At 39.0% G+C, this 22852-nt stretch overlaps 1 protein-coding gene across 1 annotated transcript in view; it reads left to right on the plus strand.

The window, feature by feature from the left end:
* lingo1a (leucine rich repeat and Ig domain containing 1a) overlaps positions 1 to 22153 on the plus strand; it is a 63527-nt gene extending 41374 nt beyond the window's left edge. The window contains 2 exon segments of the mRNA XM_056739666.1: positions 17302 to 17902; positions 17905 to 22153. Coding sequence (XP_056595644.1) covers positions 17314 to 17902; positions 17905 to 19160 — 1845 coding nt within the window. The 5' untranslated portion in view covers positions 17302 to 17313 and the 3' untranslated portion in view covers positions 19161 to 22153.
* Positions 22154 to 22852: the final 699 nt, after the last annotated feature.

Consider the following 22852-nt stretch of genomic DNA (forward strand, 5'->3'; position numbering starts at 1 on the left):
GCAAGACTACTCTGACAATAATTTCATCACGGTTTGGTATTCCGTGTGTGTTATTTTGACCTCTCTAGCCCCGGCAAGCGAAGATACAGATATGAAGAAAGAACCAGACGATTATTCTGGAACTGAAAGCGTGTCTTTGCGCAGACGGAGTTCGTGTCACCCCAGCCTTGTAGATCCTATCAAGTGTCGCTCAAACGTCAGATTAGGCCTAATATGTTTCTGCCCTCGTCACTACGTTCGGTGCCTTACAAACTATTCAAATTTGTCACGCCGTTCCAGCGTTAAGTGTGAAATAAATCATTGGATTTGGAAGATGCCATTGTCATTGTTTTCCCCGCAGTGGGCTCTTGTTCTGTCTGCGTCATGTTCCCCGAGTCACAAAGACTAATACACACATCCACACACAGGGTCAGGAAAGACAGAGCACCATAGAGAATAAAAATGGTCTTTGGTAAGCAAAGAAAATCAAAGATTCATGAGTAAATAAGTGAATTACTCAACAGTAGCTGGGAGCTGTAAAAATGTAACATAATACAGTTCGAGTCCAAGTTTAAAGAACTGCACTCTGTATGAGAACTTTTTTCCAAGGGAAAATATCTAAGCCTCTTTAAAACAAAGTTGAATTTGAGAAGCTAAATAGCAGGATTTGTTTTAATCTTAACTTGTATATCTTTCACCCCATTGGCAAGCTGTTTCTAGCTTTAAGAATACATCTAAGAAATGGATTAAGATTTATGCTTAAGAACACAAATGGCGCCGTCCACACTTCTGCCAAACCTAATAATTACGAACAGACCTGCTGTTTTGTCTTTCTCTCTCTCTTGTGATGATACAGTTTTCACCATTCGACAACGTTCACTGTCTCACACACAGGTGTTAAGCCCGATCCTTCAGGTTTGCATACTCAAGGCGTCTGCTAAAACCCCCCATAGCTCATCTGTTAATGCAGGCCGACCGGAATAAGGCCATTGATCTAGGCATACGTCTGTCTGGAAAACCTCCTGCGCACGGCTTTAATCTGATTTATCACGCACTGAGAAGCTAAAACCCCTGAATGCAGTTACGGCGATATGAGCTGACCTCTGTGGATTTAAACAGACAGCTGTTATGTCAATGGACGTCGTTTGTTTATGCTGCTCATGCCCATTGTGTGTTCAGACAGCGTCTTCCAGCAGATGCTTAAAGTGCACGGGAAATTATTTTCCGGCCTCAAAAGAAATCTGTGTGAGATCAACAGCGCCCCCAGAACCTCGTCTGCGGTACTGCAGCCAGCAGCGGGAAGATTTATGTCTGAAGATTTTCTCCCGTTTTATTCTCATGTCAGAAACATGAATGCATGTTAAATATAAAGTTTATCGAATAAGACGATGGTTGTGTCCATCTGTTTAAACAGTCGTATTTTGTGAAGGTAAGCTATTTTGTTGCTTGAAATTGACGTTTATGAACACATAACTGTGTAGACTTGCTCGTGAGTTAGCTCATAAATACACAAATATTATTTTTATAAAATAATAATGCCTACAGACATCCACGTTTAATGGTTTGATAAGCCCTATATATTTAAGCCTACGTTATTATTAATTATTAGGTTATATTCTACATTGTGCCCAACTGTACAGTTTTGGAGAGAAATGTGGTAACAATTGTTAAGTAAAAAAACTCACCAGTACAGACAAGCACACCGTCTACAATAAAAAAGATGATTGTCTCACAAACGTTTAAAAATACTAAACCCCCCAATTTTTCTTTATATGCCTTAAAAGAGACGAAATAAACAGGAGACGCGCGCGCTCTCGCGTAGGTACGCGCGTCTGTCTTCGCGTGTGTGCGCGCGTACGGCGCTGACTGGGTGAGTCCAGACTGCAGACGGGAGAAATTCAGCGCTGTGCTTATAACAGGACACTGAGTAACAGAGGCAACGTTTGCGTCAAAATATGACGTCTGTGATCATTTGAGGAGTTTATTTAAAGCGGATATAAACAAACGAAACGTTCAGATGCGTTTCTGGACGGATCGTCGCGTGTTGTGAGATGTAACGCCGTTCTGCAACGATACAAAATGATGCTGTAAGTTCACAACGATTTGGAAATGCATGCGGGTGCGCGTGAGCGTGCGTGTTACAGTTTATAATGGGCAATTATATGGCAAAGACACTATTCCTTTGATGTGATTAGTGCATATTTCTGTGACTTAAAAGTAAATATAATAATAGTCCTACACAAGAATGCGTATGTCTGTATAATCTCATGTCAAAGTGTCTTTGGTGGAGCTGTTTGTTCAGTGTTCATGTGCTGTCAGATTCCCAGACAGTCCAACATCAGGCATTTGGGTCAGTCTGTTGTCTGTCAAGCCCCCCATCAGAAAAAACAACACGTTTCGAAATCATTGTGACTATTATATATTTAGTATTCTTGAAAAGGCTTTTGAACTATCCGCACACGTTGTTCCACATTCAGGCATCTAAAGACAAGAGGTCTTTTATGAGCACAATAGCATTTAGTTGAGTTTATTTCTGACTTTAAGATTTGGTGTCGAGCGTGGTTGTGTTTCTGCACAGAACATTAAATCAGTCAATTTAGCTCCAGCTGGCTTGGGCTACGGTCTGTGTGTGGGCTTTCCATTATGTCTGCTGTTGTGTTTGGATTCCTTCTTCATAATAATCTCTCAGGAGCTCAAAGGTTTTTCCTGCAGAAATACGGGATCCAACAATGACTTCCTCGATGAGTTATGAATTTGGGGCTCTTGTGTATAAGTGTCACGTTTGAACAGCTTGGCACTCAAGCATTTGTCGTATTGTGCGCCCAACTGGGCACTTATAAAAGCACGCTTGGCATTGTGGTTACCCTCATTCAAACTTTGGAATATTTTACATTTGCTAGTGTTATCCTTTGATATCTCCAGCGGTGACTAGTGCATGACGTAGACTTGAATAATATGTAGTGTGAAGTATGTAAAGATAAAATCATAATGAAATCACTTTGACGGCAAATAATCTCATTCACAAATACATTTACATTTAGGCATTTGGCAGACGCTTTTATCCAAAGCGACTTACATTGCTTTATCCTATACATTTTACATAGGTACTTGCAATCCCCTGGGATCGAACCCACAACCTTGCGTTGTTAACGCAATGCTCTCACCACTGAGCTACAGGAAAGAAATACAACTGACCAAATGTTGTTCGGAGGTGCCATCGGACTGTCTTCTGCAGTAGATTCTAAGCGTGGTGTTGGGTAGCAGTGACAAGATCTGATTTTAAACTCAAGCTGTGGTTTGGAGCGCTGTGTGATGCGATTTCAGCTGTTGCACACTTGGGCGATCACATACAATCTGTTACTCACTCAGCTCTCGCGTAACCGTACAGTAGGCACCTATTCAGAGATCGGCGGCCCCCAGACGTGATGGAATTGGCCATTACTGTCAGCAGTTCATCACAGTTGTGGCAGTGAACAAATTCTGTTCTTCTCTGTAACTATATAGTCTTCTGAAGTTTAGAAGATGTTCACTCAGCATTTTCTTGTTTTATGAGAAGCTCCTGCAGAGAGACCAGCAAAGAGATTTGTTTTTTGGCACTACTTCTGTGAGACCATTACACGATGTGCACATTATCTTTTATGTGTTTTTTTGCATCTATGAAGTAAGGTTTCTGCAAAAGAATGGATCCAATAAGGCAGGTGTTTTTCATGCCAAGGACCCCAAATATGAGGAACCTTTTGCGAAGGACCCCTTTTCTAAAATACTACAAGTAAATAATTTGTCAAAATTTAACTGTAATGATCTTCAATACCTCCCCCGGTCCCCAGTTTAAAAACCCCTCCATTTAGGAATCCTTCATTATTCATGATCCTACATTCGTGTAAATTTCAATTTCAGGTTTTGTTTGTCTCATAAATAACCATACAAAGTATGACATGCGGTGAACTACTGCTTCATTACAATTTTTTTTATAAATTATCAAGAGTATAAAGCTAGAGTGTGTAAATAGAATAGAATTGCAATATAATGCAAATATGTATATTCTTTTTCTTCGTATAGTATTTATTTATTTACTATACGAAAAGATCGGATAGAAACTAGTTACCTAAAAAAGATAGAAAAGGCTAGATGCAAACAGAAAAAGGATAAAGGAATGGAATAGAAACAATGTATACAAAAATGAATGTAAATGTAAATGTTTAAAATCATATCTACACACAATTTTGTATGTACATTTAATTTCTTGAATGATCTCTATTCTCTGACTGCACAGCAATTATGAAAAGTTGTAATATTACAATAATAATTGCCATTATAGCAGACGAGGGATGTTTCAAAGGGAGGGGCTTGTAAAGCCACACCCACTCAGCTCTCATAGCAAACACTCAAACCGAGTCTTTGAAGTAAAATCATTTACAGTCTCATTGTCAGAGTGAGAGCGAAAAATGGAGCAGCTTACCGCTAATCTTTAAATGAAATGCTTTTTGCCCGGGATAAAAGCCTTGCTGAATAACTATTATTTTACCCATTAGCTTTGCTTTAGTTGCCTGAAATTTAAATTGCTGTGTGTTTAGAGAACAGTCAGCCGCAGAATATCCAAATTTAATTATTTTAACATCAGGATTTGTCTGTACTGTTTTGGTTAACTCTCCTTCTCTCCTTCTCGTCTCATTCTCTTGGATTACGAAGTCATATTCTTCAGCAGATTGTTAATGCGGCACCATCGTGTTCCATTTAATAAAGACATTATGTCTAGACGTCCCTGACACGTGGATACTGAATGTGATCGTGACGACTCTGAAAATACCTACCCGTGACAAGGCAATGGTGCTAATAAGTAATGCAGGGTGATGTTAAACTCGTCCTGTTCTGTAAAGGTTCTTAATAATGGAAGTCTTTAGTGAATAACTTGCAAATGTCAAGTAGTTGTGGAGCTGTGGGCGGAGCTTAAATTGTACTGGAAGGTGGGGCTTCTTCTGCTAGGAGAGCATATATATAGTCTTTGTTGGTGCTTCCATTACAATAATGAGTGGTTCTTGTGTTTTGACGGTCAACACTTGTGTCGGTGTGTATGTGTTTTTCCCGTTTCTCTCCTTGAGAGATTGTAGCCGCTCTCAGAACAGTGCGTGAGTTTGATCGGTATTCGTCTCAGGCCAGTGGATCGATAGAATCTCAGTAGCTGGTTTTGCTTGCTGAATGAGATGGCAACATCCATCAGGTTTGTGTCTGTGTGAACGTGTGTATGCATTTGTGTGAGCGTGTGATTGTGTGTTGCCGGTGTGTGTGTGTTATTGGGGTGATTGACATTTGTGAGCTGTACTTCAGAGATGTAATAAATTGCACAGGACGGCCGCACAGCGATGCTCAATGTCAGCCTGCTTAAAGCTCAGATTAAGGTGTGTGTGGATGTGTGTTAAAGAGGCTGAGGTAAGCATTCCCAGACTAACGCTTTCTTTAATTGGATTTGTTTATTCATCAGCAGTCCTTCTGGATTTACCGTGTGCAGTAAATATGCCGATAGCACCAGCAGTTGCTCCAGATCATCTACACGCAAGAGAACAGACCCTTTTTGGCGAAGTAGTGCTTCTGGAAGTTTAGATTGAGATAAGCGTGCTTCATAACTGTGCCTAAATGGGTCATAATTTGCTATAATTTCCTTTACTGACAATGTAAGTGTTTTTTATCTCATGGAAATTCGTACACTCGTGAAGAACCTTTTGTTGCACCTTAATTTTTAAGAGTGAAACTGTTTTACAAGGTAGAAAATTTGTATGAATTGTACAAGAACGTATAGGATTAATAAATAAAAAGCAATAATGAAGCTCCGCCCCTAAAAATGACCGTCAGACACATAAGACAAATTAATGAGATCGTATAGAATTAGCCACACATGATCTATATTGTTGTTTGTTTTTACATCTACAAGACAGTTTTTTACTGTTTGGTCATCTGTAAAACGTCTCCGAGACGTTTTCTGTCCGACGTCTTAAGGACATTTAGAAGATGTCTGTTAGGTGTTTATATTGGAGAATTGATTTAAACCTGATATATTAATCCGATGTATTCCAGATCTTTAGCAGACACCTTAAAGAAATAGTTGTGCTATCTCGGGTCTATTGCGTTCTGAGATTGTGTACTGTTGACTCGCACCGAAAGAGTATGTAAGAGTGTGTTTCGTGGATCGTTGTGTGATCTATGAATTGATTTGTGTTGATGACCCCCACTCTCTGAATCAGAACCGAAATAGAAGCAAGCAAGGGTTTGTTTTATGTCGAGAAAAGTAGACGCTGTAGAGGCGGAGGAGGTCATGTGAGCTCAGCCGAGAGTGTGTGTTTCAGGAGAGGATGAGTGTGCGCTGTTCGCCAGACGCCTGGAGACAGAACGCGGTTGGTGAGTCTGACCAACAGAGACAGAAAACCGTTGGTGAAAACTGAGCTAAGTGTGTGTGCGATCCCTGGAAGCCTCTGTTAAAGAGGGAGAAGAAAGGCTTGTGTTCCCTTTCTTTCTCTCTTTAGATAAGGTTGATACAGGAAGAGCTAACAGCACAGACAGGAAGTCAGATGGAAACTTTTACTTCGGTGCTTATTGATGGATGGTTTTGATATCCAGAGTCGTTCCATATTAAGGCTGAATGCACAGTTCAGTTTCAACTACTCGGAGTCTCTGATGAATTGGAGAGGAGAGTAATGGGGAGAGAGAGGAGGGAATCCAGTCTCTGAAGAGCAAAATTAGGTCCAGCTCTCAGGGAAAAGTCTTGCAAAAGTGGGTGTTGCACGTCCTCTACAGAAAAAAGAAGTCTTTCAAGGTGGTCAGGATGGTTTTGGGTACATTGTAGTATAAGTATAATTAATAATTTTATGATCTTTTTTGTAAACAATATTGTTCTCCAGTATTATATTTTATGGCCATGGAGTGATAACTAGCCCTCTCTCCAATTGTTTAAATTTATCAGAGGTATAACAATGTTTTGTGGCAGGACATTAAAAAAATAGATTAATATCATAGATCAAGGCCAAAATAATATTATATATAGTGCTTTAACGGATACATCAGTTATAAACAAAAATGTTTTGACAAATAAATCTGTTATTTCAATTTTCTTTTTTTTCCCCAAATATTGTAATAATGTTATCTTAAACCCGTATTATGTACCGTACCGAATCGGTGGCTGAGCATATTGTAAATAGAATTGTTTAGAATGTATGCTCATCATTGTAATGCAAAATATTATTGCGTTACGTTAATATTTTAAGTTTAACTCATTACAAATCATTTTACTACAGAGAATATATCTATGGCCTTGTAATGTACAATTATTGTTTATAGCGCAAAAAATGTCGGATAAAAATGTTCGCTAAGTGAAAAAAATTTAATGTTAAGAAAAGAAATTAAATGAAATATAAAACTATGTAAAGCTATCTGAAGCCTTAAGCGGGTTTAAGGTGGATTTTCCAGCAAGGTTGTGCGGTGTTAATCAATGATGATCGATACTGATGATGGGCATCAAGACATTAATGTGTTCTGTCTTTAAAACGCTCGAACTGACAGCGGAAAGAAAAGCTTTTCCCGATCTGATGAAAGAGTGCTTTATCTAGGCAGACGTGTCAGATCCGAGCGCGTCATTCAGCACTTTTATTGTCAGTGTCTGCGTCTATCCCTGTGTTAGTGATGCAGGTATGATTATTTTATCTGATTTAGAGCAGAGAGTGACTCAGACCAAACAGTGGGAAGTGACTCTTGAGAATGACTCTGACAACAAATCACACACAGTTATAAAGAAAAAGTATATTTAAATGAAAATAATACTAAACTAAATCAGTATCTCTCTGTCTGGCATGCATATAAAGAAAATGTAACAATAACTATATTAGACACCTGTGTTGTGTATGATAACATGTTTAGTTCTTTGCGTGAGCCCTTAAAATTTGAATGGATTTTGATTGGTTAATGTTAATGTTTTGAGTATAAATATGTGTATAAATATTTTTTCAGATGTACAGGAAAAAATAAGGTCTTAGAGAACAGAACAGAATTAGTGTTGCACAATGTATCGAAGTTATAGAAATATCATAAATATGCGTTTTGTAATGGTTTGCAATAACTAAATAAAATTATAAACAATTATGTTTATTAAAGTTTCAAGTTGCCTTATGTGTGGAAGATGATCAAAAATGTGAAAGATTGTCTTTTGGTTTTATATTTTAAATGTTTTAATATATTTTGATATAAATAGATTTTTATGTAAGTTTATTTTATTATTTATATAAATATAAATCTATTTGTGTATAATTTTATATAACTATAAAAAGTAGAATAAAATAGAATAGAATTAGGATTGCACAGTTGTAATTTTCAAGTGGCCTGATGTGTGATAGATGATCAATAATTAGAATAAATGTATATTGGTTTTATACTTTTTAATAATAATTTGATATAAATTGATTTTGAAATAAATTTATATAATTGATATATTAAATTGATTTAACAGACTTAAGGCATTATCCTATGTCCTATCACATTATTCTTCAATGTCTCACAGCCCTGCATAGAATAGAATAGCAAATCTATAATCAATATATTACAAAAATTTAAATATTTCTCACTTTTCTGATGTGAAATGGTAAGAATGGAGATTTTTGCAGAATGTCTGTTAAACTCTTAAATGTAAATTCAACCTGAATATTCATTTATAAGTGAGCTATCTCTTTAAATTTCCTCAGTCTTACCCTTACGGGCCTTAACAGTGCTAAGCACGTAGCCTTTGTGAAAACCATGTTCTCCAACTTTTTGCCAAATTGTTTCAATACGCCAGAGAAAGTGTGTTATTAGATTCATAAAGAGAGTGGTTTACCGAGCCAATAGCTGCAGAATCGGCAAATTACGACCGATCAACTCGACGCGAGAGCAACATTGCGTTTTTGAACTGGTAATCACCCTGCATGCGCCTGAGAGAGGCCTGGGGCTGGGATTCAGAAACGCATGCTGGGTATAGTAATTGATTGTTTCCCTTGCATCTGTCAAAATCTTACAGAGACATTAGAGCTCCGGATGAAAGCTGTCAGTCTGATGCATCATGGGAGATTTATGAGCACTGCGTGTCCAGTGGGGTCATCCCTAGTGAATGCACCACCGATGTGATTCTGACAGAACAGGAGCCGTGTTTAAACTCTTAAAGTCAGCATGAGCACCACGGCTCGGTGTTGATGAATGTGTGGTAACAGCTAGACGTGCGTTCAGCCCGTCCTCATGACTTGCATGTTTTAATTTAAGACGGCGGTTTTTAATGGGTTTTGGTGGGCATGGTGGTCTGAAGATTCGTCTTTACATGGTGTGTGCAAACTGGTGGGTGTTGTGTAAAACATTTTTTGTCTTTTTAATGCCCACGTGGGGGTAGGCCTGTCGGGTCGTGATGTGGTCAGTTACGGTTGTTTTGTTCGGTTACTCTGCAGTGCCATGAAGACTAATAAAGCCAGAACTCGAGTGGTTTATTAGTTTATGTAATCATGTACCTGTCAGACCATGTTTACAGGGTGTTTGTGGATGTTACACACACACACACACACACACACACACACTGAGCTGTTCTAACCTTATAAGACACAGAGTGATGAATCGTGTTGTATAATTTGCACAGGAAACCATCCCACACTCACATTCTGAGGTTGTGTTTTTCTTTGTGTGTGTGTTTTTGTAAGTGCAGTCTGTCTCATGACTCATTCACTGTTCTCTGAAGTATTTCTCTTTTGAGTTATTCAGTGAAGGAAATAAGCAAGAGAGAGCAGAGAAACGTATTTAAATAAAAATAATAATAGGAGAATGTGTTTTTACAAACAGGTGGTCTTTATGGGAGACAGATGGAGGTGATCATAAAACATATTTGACTGAAATCGATTTCAGTGTGCTGTCAATGTATTGCCTTTTTAGGACGATCTATTATCAGAAATGCAATTTAATATACATTAGTATGTCTTCAGATGTGTATAAAGACCTTACATAATGAAATGTTATGTAGGGTTTGGCGATATATGTCTCGATCATGTCTATAACGATTCTGAAATTGATTCTGTGTTTTATGCACAGCTCTTCCGTGAACTACGGCTCTTTGATCAGTAGGAAGTACTGCTCGATCTAAAATCACTATGAGATTGAGTCGTTTATAACGTGCATTTGAAAAAGTAACACTCGTCAAACATCACCATTATAATATACGTTATTATCATGAAAATACCAGAAAAGGTTTGAAGAACAGCGATAGAATACCATTGTCGTTTCCTGGAGCCGTGTGTGTAAAAAGTTCTTCTTCTGTGTTCCACATTCGGAGTTTCTGCACGAGAGCGCCCTCTAGCTATCAGATGTTGCGGCATTTAACCGTAATTAATTGCAGAACTGAGCATAACAATTGCACAATATATCGCCCAGCCCTAGCGTTATGTTTTATTAGCTTCGAATGAACTGTTTCTATCTACATGGCAGGTCTGCTTGCATGGAATTTGCCGTGTTGTTTTTACTGTTGCCCTAAACGAACAAAATGCTCAGTAGGGCACGTATTGTAAACGAAAACGTGACGACATCTTTGTCCTGTGTCAGCCACCGTAGTGCTTCGAAAGGGAGGGGGGAGTGAGCGTTGGTTGCAATTGGTAACCTCACCTTTAGATGCCGCTAAAGTTCACACACTGCTCCTTTAATGGAATAGTTCACCCAAAAATCTGAATTCCGTCATGATTTATTCACCCTAATGTTGTTTAAAACCTTGTATGTAACTCTGTGGAACTCAAAAGAGGATATTTTGAGAAATGTCTGTTTTATGCCAATACAGTGGGGGTCAAACTTGTTTGGTTACCAAATATATTCTTTTGTGTTTTGCAAAAGAAAGAAATTCATAAAGATTTGGAATGACATGGTACAAAGCATGTCCTGTGTAATGTGTGTTCCTTGTTTCATCAAACTTTTCATGTTCCATTTCTACCCCCATCCTCAGAACATAACTAAATATTCATGTTTTTTCATCTATATTTATGTTTCTGTATTTTTTATATTTCATCTTATAAAGGGAGTTTTTATTCCTACCTGACAAAAGAGGCGTACTTTTTAAGATTTCTAAACATCTGCGAAGTGTGGAAACTTATAAATAAGCGATGTTTCTCCTTTTGTAATCGCCTTTCAATATTTATGAAAGCCCTTTTAAATCAGGCATTATCAAAGCCAGCCTCAAGTATCAAAGGCTCTCTTCCAGAAAGTCACAAAGCTCTACTATAACTACTATTATTTATACTTTCTGTCATAACCATGATATGTCAACATCATCACACAAATAATGGGAATTTTTCTAGATTTAGAAATGTCACTTAAGTTGATCTTTTAAGCAGATGGCTTCCGCATTTATTGTTCCTGCGGCGTCAGTCCATTCATCTCATTGCCAGTATTTGTATTGTATATATTATCATCTCATCATGTTGACCCATACTGAGTTATTGACAAGGCAAATGTTTGGTCAGAAAATGTTGGATCAGTGCAGAGAAATCCCCACCCGACTGTTGACCTCCATATTCCCGGTTCTAGCTCTCCTTCTAGGCTTTTGTTGGTGTTTTTTGTTCTTCAGCATCAGTCTCGATGCCCTCAAAGAGAGAAAATCAGAGCGTGAGGGGAGGAGAGAGAAAATGGGAGTCGTTCGTGCTCTGAGGAGCTGTTAGGGCTGCGAGCTGAAGCAGGATTTTTGGGAGGAGATGTTTTTAGAGTCGTGCAACTGATGCTCAGTTTGTCTTCTCTCGGCAGAGATCCTCTATAGATACAGTTTTAACTGGGAGAGGAAGAGAGGAGATAATAATGAGGAGCAGAAGAGAAGGTCTCTAATAGGGAACGCATGGTCACAGTTCGCTGATTCAGCACCAAGTGCACCGAATAAATGAGCAGGTTCAGCCGGAGATCATGTGAGAGAGAGTTTGAATGAGTGTGAGAGACTATTACAACATTACAGTCTTGTTCACATATTTATTGTCTCTTATATAAATGCAGCTTGTTTGGTGGTTGTCTCTACCTTCAAAGACTTGAGCACAAGGTTACAGGGGGGACTTGAAAAACTTGGAGGAAAATTGCATTGCTCAGATGTTGCTACAGTAGAACATCAAACATATAGAAAGACGACATTTTCATTTCAAAGCACATTGTAAAGCAAAAAATGATACATTTAATAAAACTATATTATTATTTTAATTATTGCATTTCAAATTATTTAGTTTTTATTTATTTCTTGCATTCATTTAATTCATTTTTACACTAGTTTTCCATTTAATATGCATTCGACTAATGACCTCACACAATTCAAATAACATGAACTGGTCTGGACTGAAAAGACAAAAAAGCAGGACCATTTACGTTATTATAAAATAATAAATGTAATCAATTGAAATTAAATGTTATTTGTACTATTGTATTATTAAATAAATATTTTCTTATGTTGCATTAATTAAATTCGTTTTTTAAGGTTGTATTTAATACCCACTCGACTGATGACCTCACACGATTAGATTAACGTTAACCTCAAGAGAACTTGAACTGGGAGAACAGGAAGTCACTGAACTGGTAAATAAATCCGATGTATTGGTGGAAGGATCGGAGAGGTTTGTGTCACTGGAATGACTCGACGTCGCAACCGCTGCAACGTCCAAACAGATCTGCGTTACTATCATTAATCAGATTGATTACGGATCAGTTGTGCAGTTCATGTGTAAGTGTGCGTTTAACTACGCTTGTCCTGTGAGGTGTGCTGTACCAGAGTGACCTAAGAAGCTCAGCTGAGGTGAAGGGAGCTGGTGTGTGTGTGTGTGTGTTTGTGTACAAGATTATCAAGCAGGCTGATTGTGAACTAGATTAACTCACTCTTAGCATGCTGTACCTCTAATGCTAACAGATGTGTGGAGGATTCCGTTGCTCAGGTATTTATCTTCAGTCTTTAGAAGAGATTGTTACCACTGAGAAACAATGTCCTAGTGCGGTACAGAGGGCTGTAATTCACAACAGACTGTTGTAGATTCAAGTGTAGCGCAATGATGCAATAAGTTGAAATGTGATCATGGAGATGATATGTAACTACCTCTCTGTCAAAACGCATTAACAACGTTTTTTTAACATGTAGCATGCCATGTGGGAAACTTTATACACGTTACATTGTTTTTATGTGTCCACAGTACATTCAGGGATTTGAACCCATGACCACAGGCTTGCAAGCACCATGAATATAGTTTACTATACTCTAAAAAGTGCTGGGTTATTTTCAGCATTCAACATTTCCATATGTTTTGAGGTATGGAAGCACAGGCTGCCGGTCACTTTATTGCTTCGAGCATAAACCGGAGCGTCCCTCAGCGGCATTATCGGTTCACGCCGCTCCGTTGCCACATGCCGAGCGTTCTCAGCCAGATTCTGTCTCTACAACGACTTCATCATTGATCCCGATGAACAGCTGGCCTCACAGTGGGACGACTGCTGATTATTCATTACAAATCAACAAATTACAAAGTAGCCATTCAAATTGGCTTCATCTGCATTGGTGTAGCATCTGGCGCATGGTGTTGCATGGCAAAATTTTCACCTTTGGATGAAAGTGTGTGCCTGATAGATAAATAAATGTAGGGCTGATAGTTTAGCACGCTAAAGAAGTAAATGATAAATTAGCACAATTAATTATATACTGCCAATACAACATTTCTTAAAGGAATTGTACACGTTCATCATACATTTTCATGATAATTTACTCACCCCTGTTGTCATCCAATATGTTTTTGTAGTTTTTTCTTTAGTCGAAAAGAAATTAAGGTTAAAATAATGATTATGATGAAAACATTCCAGGATTATTCTCCAGATAGGGGACTTCAATAGACTCCCAACGGTTGAAGGTAAAATTACAGTTTCAATGCATTTTTAAACGATACCATACGATGAATAAAGGTCTTATCTAGCGAAACAAAAATATGTGTATGTTTTATAAACACAAATGCTCGCCTTGCTCTATTCTACAAAGCGCGATCATGACTTCACGTAATACGTAAGTATGTTGAAAAGGTTACGCTTGAGGTCGCGCTTCGCAGAGCATTTTTATTATTTTTAGAAAATGACAGATCAATTTGCTAGATAAGACCCTTATTCAACGTCTGGTATCGTTTAAAGGCCTTTGAAGCTGCACTGAAACTGTCATTTTGACCTTCAACCGTTTGGAGTCCATTGAAGTCCACTATATGGAGAATATTCCTGGAAAATGTTATACATCTTGGATGACAACAGTGGTGAGGTAAATTATCATGAAAATGTATCTTGAAAATTAACAATTCCTTAAATGAGGCAAAATAATATAAATATGGAAGTATGTTATCGTAACAATTTAACCCTGATCATCATGTTCAGAAGGGTGATCTTAAAGTGATAGTTTGTCAATAAATGAAAATCTTGTCATTGTTTACTCGCCGTCCTGTCATTTCAAACCTGTTTGACTTTCTTTCCTTTGCAAAACACAGAAGATATTTTGAAAAATGTTGGTGACCGAACAACGGTGGTTCGCATTGACGTACATTGGTTTTGTGTCTATATGATAGAATAATAATAAATAAGAATAATTTGTTTCTGTGCACTCAAAGCGCTTTACATGGAAGGTGGGAATATCCTCAACCACCACCAATTTCCTGCATCCACATGGATGATGCGACGGCAGACATATAGAATTGAATGGGTATGGCCGTTGTTCAGTTAGCAACATTCTTCAAAATATCTTCTTTTTTGCAATGCCTTGAATTGCCTTCTTGTGCATTTCTCCCACATTTCTGTTGAAATATGTCATTAATTTGATTAATCGGCATGTCATGTAATTAAGTCAATTACACTTTTTACACAAATGACAGCTCTGTCTGAAACGTTTGTGATGTTCGTCTTTCACACATTTCCTTAGAATGACACAGTATTTTGTGCTATACTGTTGATCAGAGATGCAAATTAATAAAACAAGATTTTAATTTGCACTTGGGAATTTGCTAATAAGATCTTTTGAGCTTCTATAACACACACACAGACTCGTCTCGCATACGTATATAACAGGGTGTTTGTGCGTGTGGGTGGCGTCCTACACAACAATGATTCTTTTTAATGGTCATGGCTGCAAAATTTGCGAGTCTCTAAAGAGCCGTTTTAAGGATTACAAAGGTTCTCCAAGGTCTCTGAACTGAAAAGACTTTAGTTTGTGGGGTGCGCCGAGATCAACATCGGTAGGTGCGATATTTACCAGAGTTGTGGAGGGCAAAAGTAATCATCGCTAGCATCAGGATTCTTAATGCAGGTTGTACGTCTTTTTTATGACCATGCGACGGGGTTGTGATACGACAACAGGAAATGAACAGGCATTGATGTTCTCAATAAAAGGATTTCTGTGTTGTGTAGGTGGTTATGAAACCGTACTCGGAATCACATCTGGTCCGAGGTGAATAACGTGACGACACCTTAAATGAAGTGTAAATCTGAGATCCCTTTGAGATTTAAACTCTTACTAAACTAACTGTAGATGGTTGCTAGACAGCATTTTAAGGTGACATAGGTGTGGTTCTGGAAACTGTTTCAAAGGGTAGCGGATATGTTTTTGAGCCTAATCGTAAGGCAGCATAGCACATACTTATTGTGAAGACGACAATCCCAGAATGCATTGCATATAGCTATGTAAAAACATTCATCTGACATAGTCATGAGAAACGTTGATCATATTTTGATGCTTAGGCCCATATATTGTGTTTTACAATTTAAATTCAATTGAAACTAGGTTTTTTTTTATGTTTTTCCAGAACATATTTTTTTATATTCTTACAAAAAACTTGTTCTGAAAAACACATAAAATTATATGATTTTATGCTTAAATGCCAACGGGAAAATAATTTTGAATTAAAATGAGATCGGACATAATTTAAGTTGATTTTTCTTTACCAACTAGGATTATTTTGTATTTTCTATAATATCAAATACATTATATAAAACTTACAAATTTACATTATATATTTTCTCTTCTTTAAAGAATAAACTCACTTCATTTTTATAATTTTATCAAATATTATTTTGCATTGAGGTAAATTAAATAGATTAAAACTAAAAAATTCATTGAAGAATTTTAACAAATTAAGAGACTAGAAAGGTAGATGAAAAGGCTAAGAAATACATTTTTAGCAGTGCACTCAAAAGTGTACATAGTGTGTGCGCATATGAAAAATTGCGTATGCATATTCCATTGGCCAGACCGTGTGTACGCAACATTAATACTTCAGGCGCCATCTAAACAATAAGGCAAACAAGCTTTTTAGTTCACATTAAAATGATGATTAAATGCAATTATGTTATTGTTCTGGCAAGGTGTTCGTTTGGTGAGATTTGTCTTGTTCGTCCACAAGAGAGAATCAACCCAACCAAACCTTTGAGACTACATGTTGAAGTGAACGCTGATTTTTAGAAACATCGTTTAATGCTGAATCAGGAAACATTAGCCCATCTGTGTCCACATTTTCATGGTCAGCATGTCTTTATTTGCACTTCTTTAGATGAAATAAAAACAAAGCAAAGAACAAGAGTGTCAGGTGTAGCTTTAATGGGTCCCTTATTTTTAATCTCCCTGATGTGATGCAGAGCAAATTGTCACACGTATGAATCAATGCTGTGATTTCAGATGGTTTATACGCCCGGATGTGTGAACTCTCGCAGGATCTGAGAGTGGGAAAGCTGGTCGAGACGCAGGCAGAGCCTTTTACCTCACTGCTCAGCTGTTTTAGTGCATGTTAGGTTTAAGACGATTCATGAATAACTTATGATGGTGATGTAACCCTTGCAATGGAGTCCAAGTCCCTATACTCGGCGCTCGAGCGCGTTAAAAGCCTTTGAAGTTGAACTCGAAGGGGTTCAAAGCAGAAGAGATAGAATGCAAAAGTGCCGTTTCGCACCGTTACGCAAACGCGCGCCAATGGCGTCTTCTCAGAGTTACAAATAATCCAATGATCCTTGGGATACTGCATTAGTTTTATGAGCCTTTAATGTAATAATGCATGCAATGAACACTTTGGAAATGGAATATTATCTCTGCGATGTAGAAAATGTCTTTGTAAAACACTCTTTCACCCCTGTGCTCAATGAACAATGTTGAGTAAATACCCAATTCGCTCGTGTTTTAGAGCCACATTCCACTCACAAAAGAAAATTATGCATTAAATTGTTTAGTCAATACTGTGAGGTATAATAGTTTATTGATTTGGTTGCTCTGAACATATTTTTTATAAATAACCACTCTTGTTTCTCTCTCTCTCTGCGCAGGTAACCGGTAGGATGGTAGCAGGGGAAGTGAGTGGGCACAGCTTCCTGGTGGCATGCTGGCAGCCCATTCTGATCTTGATGCTGGGCACGGTGCTGTCCGGCTCCGCCACAGGCTGTCCGTCACGCTGTGAGTGCAACGCTCAGGAGCGCGCCGTCATGTGCCACCGCAAGAAGCTGATATCCGTTCCAGAGGGGATCCCGCTGGAAACCAGACACCTGGACCTAAGCAAGAATCGGATCAAAACCATCAACCCGGACGAGTTTTCTGCCTTCCCGAACCTGGAAGTGTTGGAGCTCAACGAAAACACCATCTCGTCCATCGAGCCAGGCGCTTTTAACAACCTCTACGGCCTGCGGGCTCTGGGACTTCGCAGTAATAAACTAAAGCTCATTCAGCTGGGAGTGTTCACAGGGATCAGTAACCTAACAAATCTGGATATCAGTGAAAATAAAATCGTCATTCTCTTGGACTACATGTTCCAGGACCTGTATAACCTGCGTTCTCTGGAGGTGGGAGATAATGATCTGGTCTTCATATCCCATCGGGCATTTCACGGCCTCAGTAGCCTCGAGCAGCTCACTCTAGAAAAGTGCAACCTGACCTCTGTCCGACGGAGGCGTTTACGCACCTCCACAGCTTGGTCACGTTGCGTTTACGTAACCTCAACATCAACAGCATCAGAGACTACAGTTTCAAACGGCTGTACCGCCTCAAGGTGTTGGAGATCGCCAACTGGCCCTACCTGGACACCATGACCACCAACTGCTTGTACGGATTGAACCTTACGTCCCTGACGATCACCAACGCCAACCTGACGACGATTCCGTACTTGGCTTTGCGGCATCTGGTGTATCTTCGGTTCCTCAACATGTCCTACAATCCCATCCAGATTATTGAAGGGAACCGGCTTCATGACCTTCTCCGGTTGCAGGAGTTCCACCTGGTGGGTGGTCGGCTGCTGATGATAGAGCCCTACTCCTTCAGAGGCCTCAACTACCTCAAAATCCTCAACGTGTCCAGCAACTCCCTGACCACCCTGGAGGAGTCGGTATTCCATTCGGTGGGCAACCTGGAGACCCTCGCGTTGCATGATAACCTGCTGGCTTGCGATTGTCGTCTCCTCTGGGTTTTCCGACGCCGGTGGAGGCTCAATTTCAACCGTCAGCAGCCCACCTGCGCCTCGCCGGAGTTCGTTCAGGGTAAAGAGTTTAAAGACTTCCCTGATGTCCTTCAACCCAATTATTTTACTTGTCGCAAGTCGAGGATTCGAGACCGCAAGCAGCAGAAAAAGTTCATCGACGAGGGCACCACCGTCCACTTCGTGTGCCAGGCGGACGGAGACCCGACGCCCGTCATTATGTGGCTGTCCCCACAGAAACAGTTCATCACCACCAAAACGATAGGACGGCTGACGGTTTTCCCAGACGGGACGCTGGAAGTGCGCTACGCTCAGATTCAAGACAACGGCACATACGTGTGCATCGCTAGCAATGCGGGTGGAAACGACACTGCTTTGGCCCACCTCAACGTTCATAGTTACTCCCCGGACTGGCCTAGTCAACCTAACAAAACCTTGGCATTCATCTCCAACCAACCTAACGAAAACGGAGCCAATGGAACGAAAGCGATGGTCCCGTTTCCGTTTGATATAAAGACGCTAATCATCGCCACCACCATGGGTTTCATCTCCTTCCTGGGCGTGGTTCTGTTCTGCCTAGTTTTGCTTTTTCTGTGGAGCAGAGGCAAAGGGAACAGCAAACACAACATTGAGATCGAGTACGTGCCGCGCAAGTCGGACGCTGGGATGAGCAGCAGCGGTGCCGACGCCCCTCGGAAATTTAACATGAAAATGATATAACCGAGCCCGGGAGCTCAAAAGACCCTTTTAACGACAGACTCATGAAGACAAAAACGAGATTCCCTGCCTGAACGACCTCCCCAAAGAGGAGACGTGTTTTACCCTCTTTTAACTTTAAAGACGGATGTAAGGCACACGGGTTGCTCTTTTTGTTCGGCGGTAAACGTGAGCGGGGAGGAAAATTCTCCTCGCGTGCGATGGCCGCTTTAATTCAGCCTACGGGACCAATATCTCCTCAAAAGGATATGTTTTAAAACACTGTTCCTGTGGATTTCTATATGGGCAAAAATATGAAACAAAATGTTTTGTGTCGACCTCCAGAATGCAAAGGCAGAGCATCCTTCTCCCTGCTGCCTGCATCCTTTTCGTTTGTTTGTTATTTGTTTAACCCATTCGTTTTTACTAAAAAGAATAGTTTTGACAGAGAAGAAGAATCAGGGGTGAAATGCACATTAACAAAACTAACAGTTGCCCAAATACGTCTTATTCTGTGAAAAATAATAGATATGTTTGATCTGTTGAATGCCATTCCAGCCATATAATTCTAGAAAAGCTTTCTTCGTTTCTTTCTTTTGTATCTGTACTCTGGTTTTTATTTTGCTTTGGCATCCGTGTTGTAGATGTATTTGTTGGCTAAATCAAGAAAATGCATTAGAGGAGCAACGAAGCATCTGTAGTGACACCTGGATGAACAAGCACAGGTTGTTTAATGTTGGATTAATGACAAAGGAAGCGAAAACAGCGTGAATAAAAAATTTGTGTTTTGTTGGGAACGACCCACAACGAGCCTTCTGCCTGGTCACGTTTGACCCCTACAATGCATCGCCAGGTTCTTAAAGAACCCATCAATTCTTCTGTTAAACCTTTGAAAGCCCCAAAACGAATGCTGAAGATGTGTAGCTGGGCTCGAGAGTGCGAGTTTCTGACAGACTCAATCATTTCATGAAAAGAGGAGAGTGTTAATGTGCTTGACAGCCCTCAATGACCCCCAGTGGCCGCCGCTGCTGGATCTCACACCTGTCTGTGGTGCTTAGATCTGTCTCGCTGTTTTTAGATCTGTCCGATGGGTCTTACACTTGTCTCGTGGTCTCAGATCTGTCGTTTGGGTCTTATGCTTGTCTTATGGTCTCAGACCCGTCTCGTGGTCTCAGATCTCCTCGTTGGTGCCCAAAGAAACTCGTTCTCATTATCGCATCATTTCAAAGTTCTCTAGTACTTCTAAGGAGGCAAATGGTGCTGATTTATGATGACAGATGAAAGCTGGCACACTCAGGGTGAATTCACTAAGAATGAGTTGCAGTCATTTCCAGCAGTTTTTATATGCACATACAGAATATCGCTTTGTCTGGCATACTTAGACATGTGGACACTTTCGTACAGGTTCCAGATGGCTGCACACTGCAAAAAAATCATATTAAGCATTTTCTCTTGTTTTGTAGTATAATTATCTTAACATTCTCATATTCATGTTTGAAACAAGCAAAAAATGTTAGATTCTGTACTAGAAAAATGCAACAAAAAGTGCATTGCATCCACATTGATGTTTGTGGGAGTGACAACTGCATTTAAATATGGAGGTAAATCCCTTTAAATAATATTTTGTGTGTTTGCACTTATTCATTAAAAAAAAATGTTGTTAAATAAATGTGGTTGCCACTACTCATTTTTGGATGTGAATATGTGGACTATGACATGACCGATCCAGAAAACGTGACATTGGCTTTGTTTGGGAAAAACATGACCAGCTTTATGATTATTTTTTGCATTTTATTCTATTTGAATATTCAAGTTCCAGAAAAAAACTGTGTCTCCAAAAGTCCTGAACTGGATTTAATGAGACCTGTTTTTCGATTTCTGCATGTCATAAATTGGCATAAAAGCTATTCAAAGTGATTGTGGTTGTCACTTCTGAAAAAAAACAATTTATTTGAATTCAGCAACAAAAGTGACTCTTGTAGTAACTACAGTTTGCATGTGGCCAGTACGCTATTTAAAGGAATAGTTCACCCAAAAATTGAAATTCGGTCATTGGTTACTCTAGTTGTTCCAATTGTGATGAACACAGAGAAATATGTTTGGACAAATTCTTGTAACCAAAAAGTTCTTGGACCCCATTGACTACCATAGTTGAAAAAAAGTAGTTATTTTTCCTAACATGGGAGTCAATGGGGTCCAAGAACTGTTTGGTTATAATCATTCTTCCAAATATCTTTCTCTGTATTCATCAGAACAAAGAAATGTATACCGATTTGGAACAACTTAAAGCGAGTACATGATTGAGTAAGAAATCCTTTCCAAATGCTTTAAAAAAACAAAATTTTAAATAAATAAAATTTTATTTATAAAGCTTACAGAAATATGCATTGAACAACATTGGTTTGAACTGGTTTGCAGGTGGTTGGTGTAAGACTCAGGTTGAAATGTTAGTGAAATGTCGCATGCAAAACGCGGCAACTGTTTAGTGAATTCACCCTGCTGTATTTCAATGCAGCTAATCTGACCCATAAGAAGCAGGTGATATCTTTGGGACACCGAGCTGTATTTGTGCACTTGATTTTTTTAGATCGGTTTCACCGCATTAAGCGGTTTGTACCGTTGACTGAAGCTGCGGATTGAGAACTGCACAGATGGTTTAACCCTTACTGCTCCACCTTTAGAGATATTCTGTAACACATCCACACATGCTCCTGAATCTCTCCGATCCTCTGCCTCTGTTCTCTACCTGCTGTTTCTATACCATTATGTCAAAAAAAAAGATCTGACCTTTGCCCTTTCCAACATTCAGCCCAGGATGATATGTGCATTAATGTGGTCCATAATATTCTTTTATACTGGAAAAAAAAGATCTAAAAAGGCGAAAAAAATCTACTATGGAAAATGTTTAAATTGTTCTGTGCAATAAAGGTAATATGCATTTTCTTTTCGTTTTTTTAATTAACACAATTTTATTGATGTTGAATTGTTGAAAATATGGTATGTTGTATTAAACGATCTATGGAGATTTTTTTACTAAAAGAAATGTGCCGTGTTTATTTTCCTGTGTGAAAGTATAAAATTGTGATGTATAGATCAGGTAAATTAAAATTATTTTTACAACTTAAAAAAATGAAGGACAAAAGATAAATGTTGCCTTAAAACCTTCTGCCATTATTTACTTACATTACTTTCTTTTTTCTTTAAGTCGACAAGCCAACTGTTTACAAAGCTCCTCTATAATGAAAAAGAAGGGGACCGGGGCCTGTCAAGGCTTAAAACCAAGAGCATCTTTAAGGACTCTTGAAGTCTATCACGTGACTATCTTTGAGAGGAAGAGTTGAAATTTGAGTCATTATTCACAGTCAGGATGCATTCGTACTCACATCTTTGACCTAATGACTTCAATTTCAGTCTTGTGTCTCACACAGCGAAATATCGGGTGACTTTATAATATATACTTCTAAAATGCCTTGTACGAGAGTCATGGCCATTGCCATTCATGAGAGATTGACAGCGCCAGGTGTAATTCACCTTCATTCTGAATATTTCAGCGTTTTTGCTCCGAAGACAAAAGATGGCAGAATTTTCTTTATTTATAGACTCAGATAGTTATTTTCAGTGGAATGTGAAGTTATAAGATCGGTGTGCATTTGCTTGGCACTTATAACACAATTTATTAACCGTGGGACAGATGACATCTTGACTACTTTAAGGTG

Source organism: Triplophysa dalaica, chromosome 24 (genome assembly GCF_015846415.1).
Source record: "Triplophysa dalaica isolate WHDGS20190420 chromosome 24, ASM1584641v1, whole genome shotgun sequence".
Taxonomy (NCBI): domain Eukaryota; kingdom Metazoa; phylum Chordata; class Actinopteri; order Cypriniformes; family Nemacheilidae; genus Triplophysa; species Triplophysa dalaica.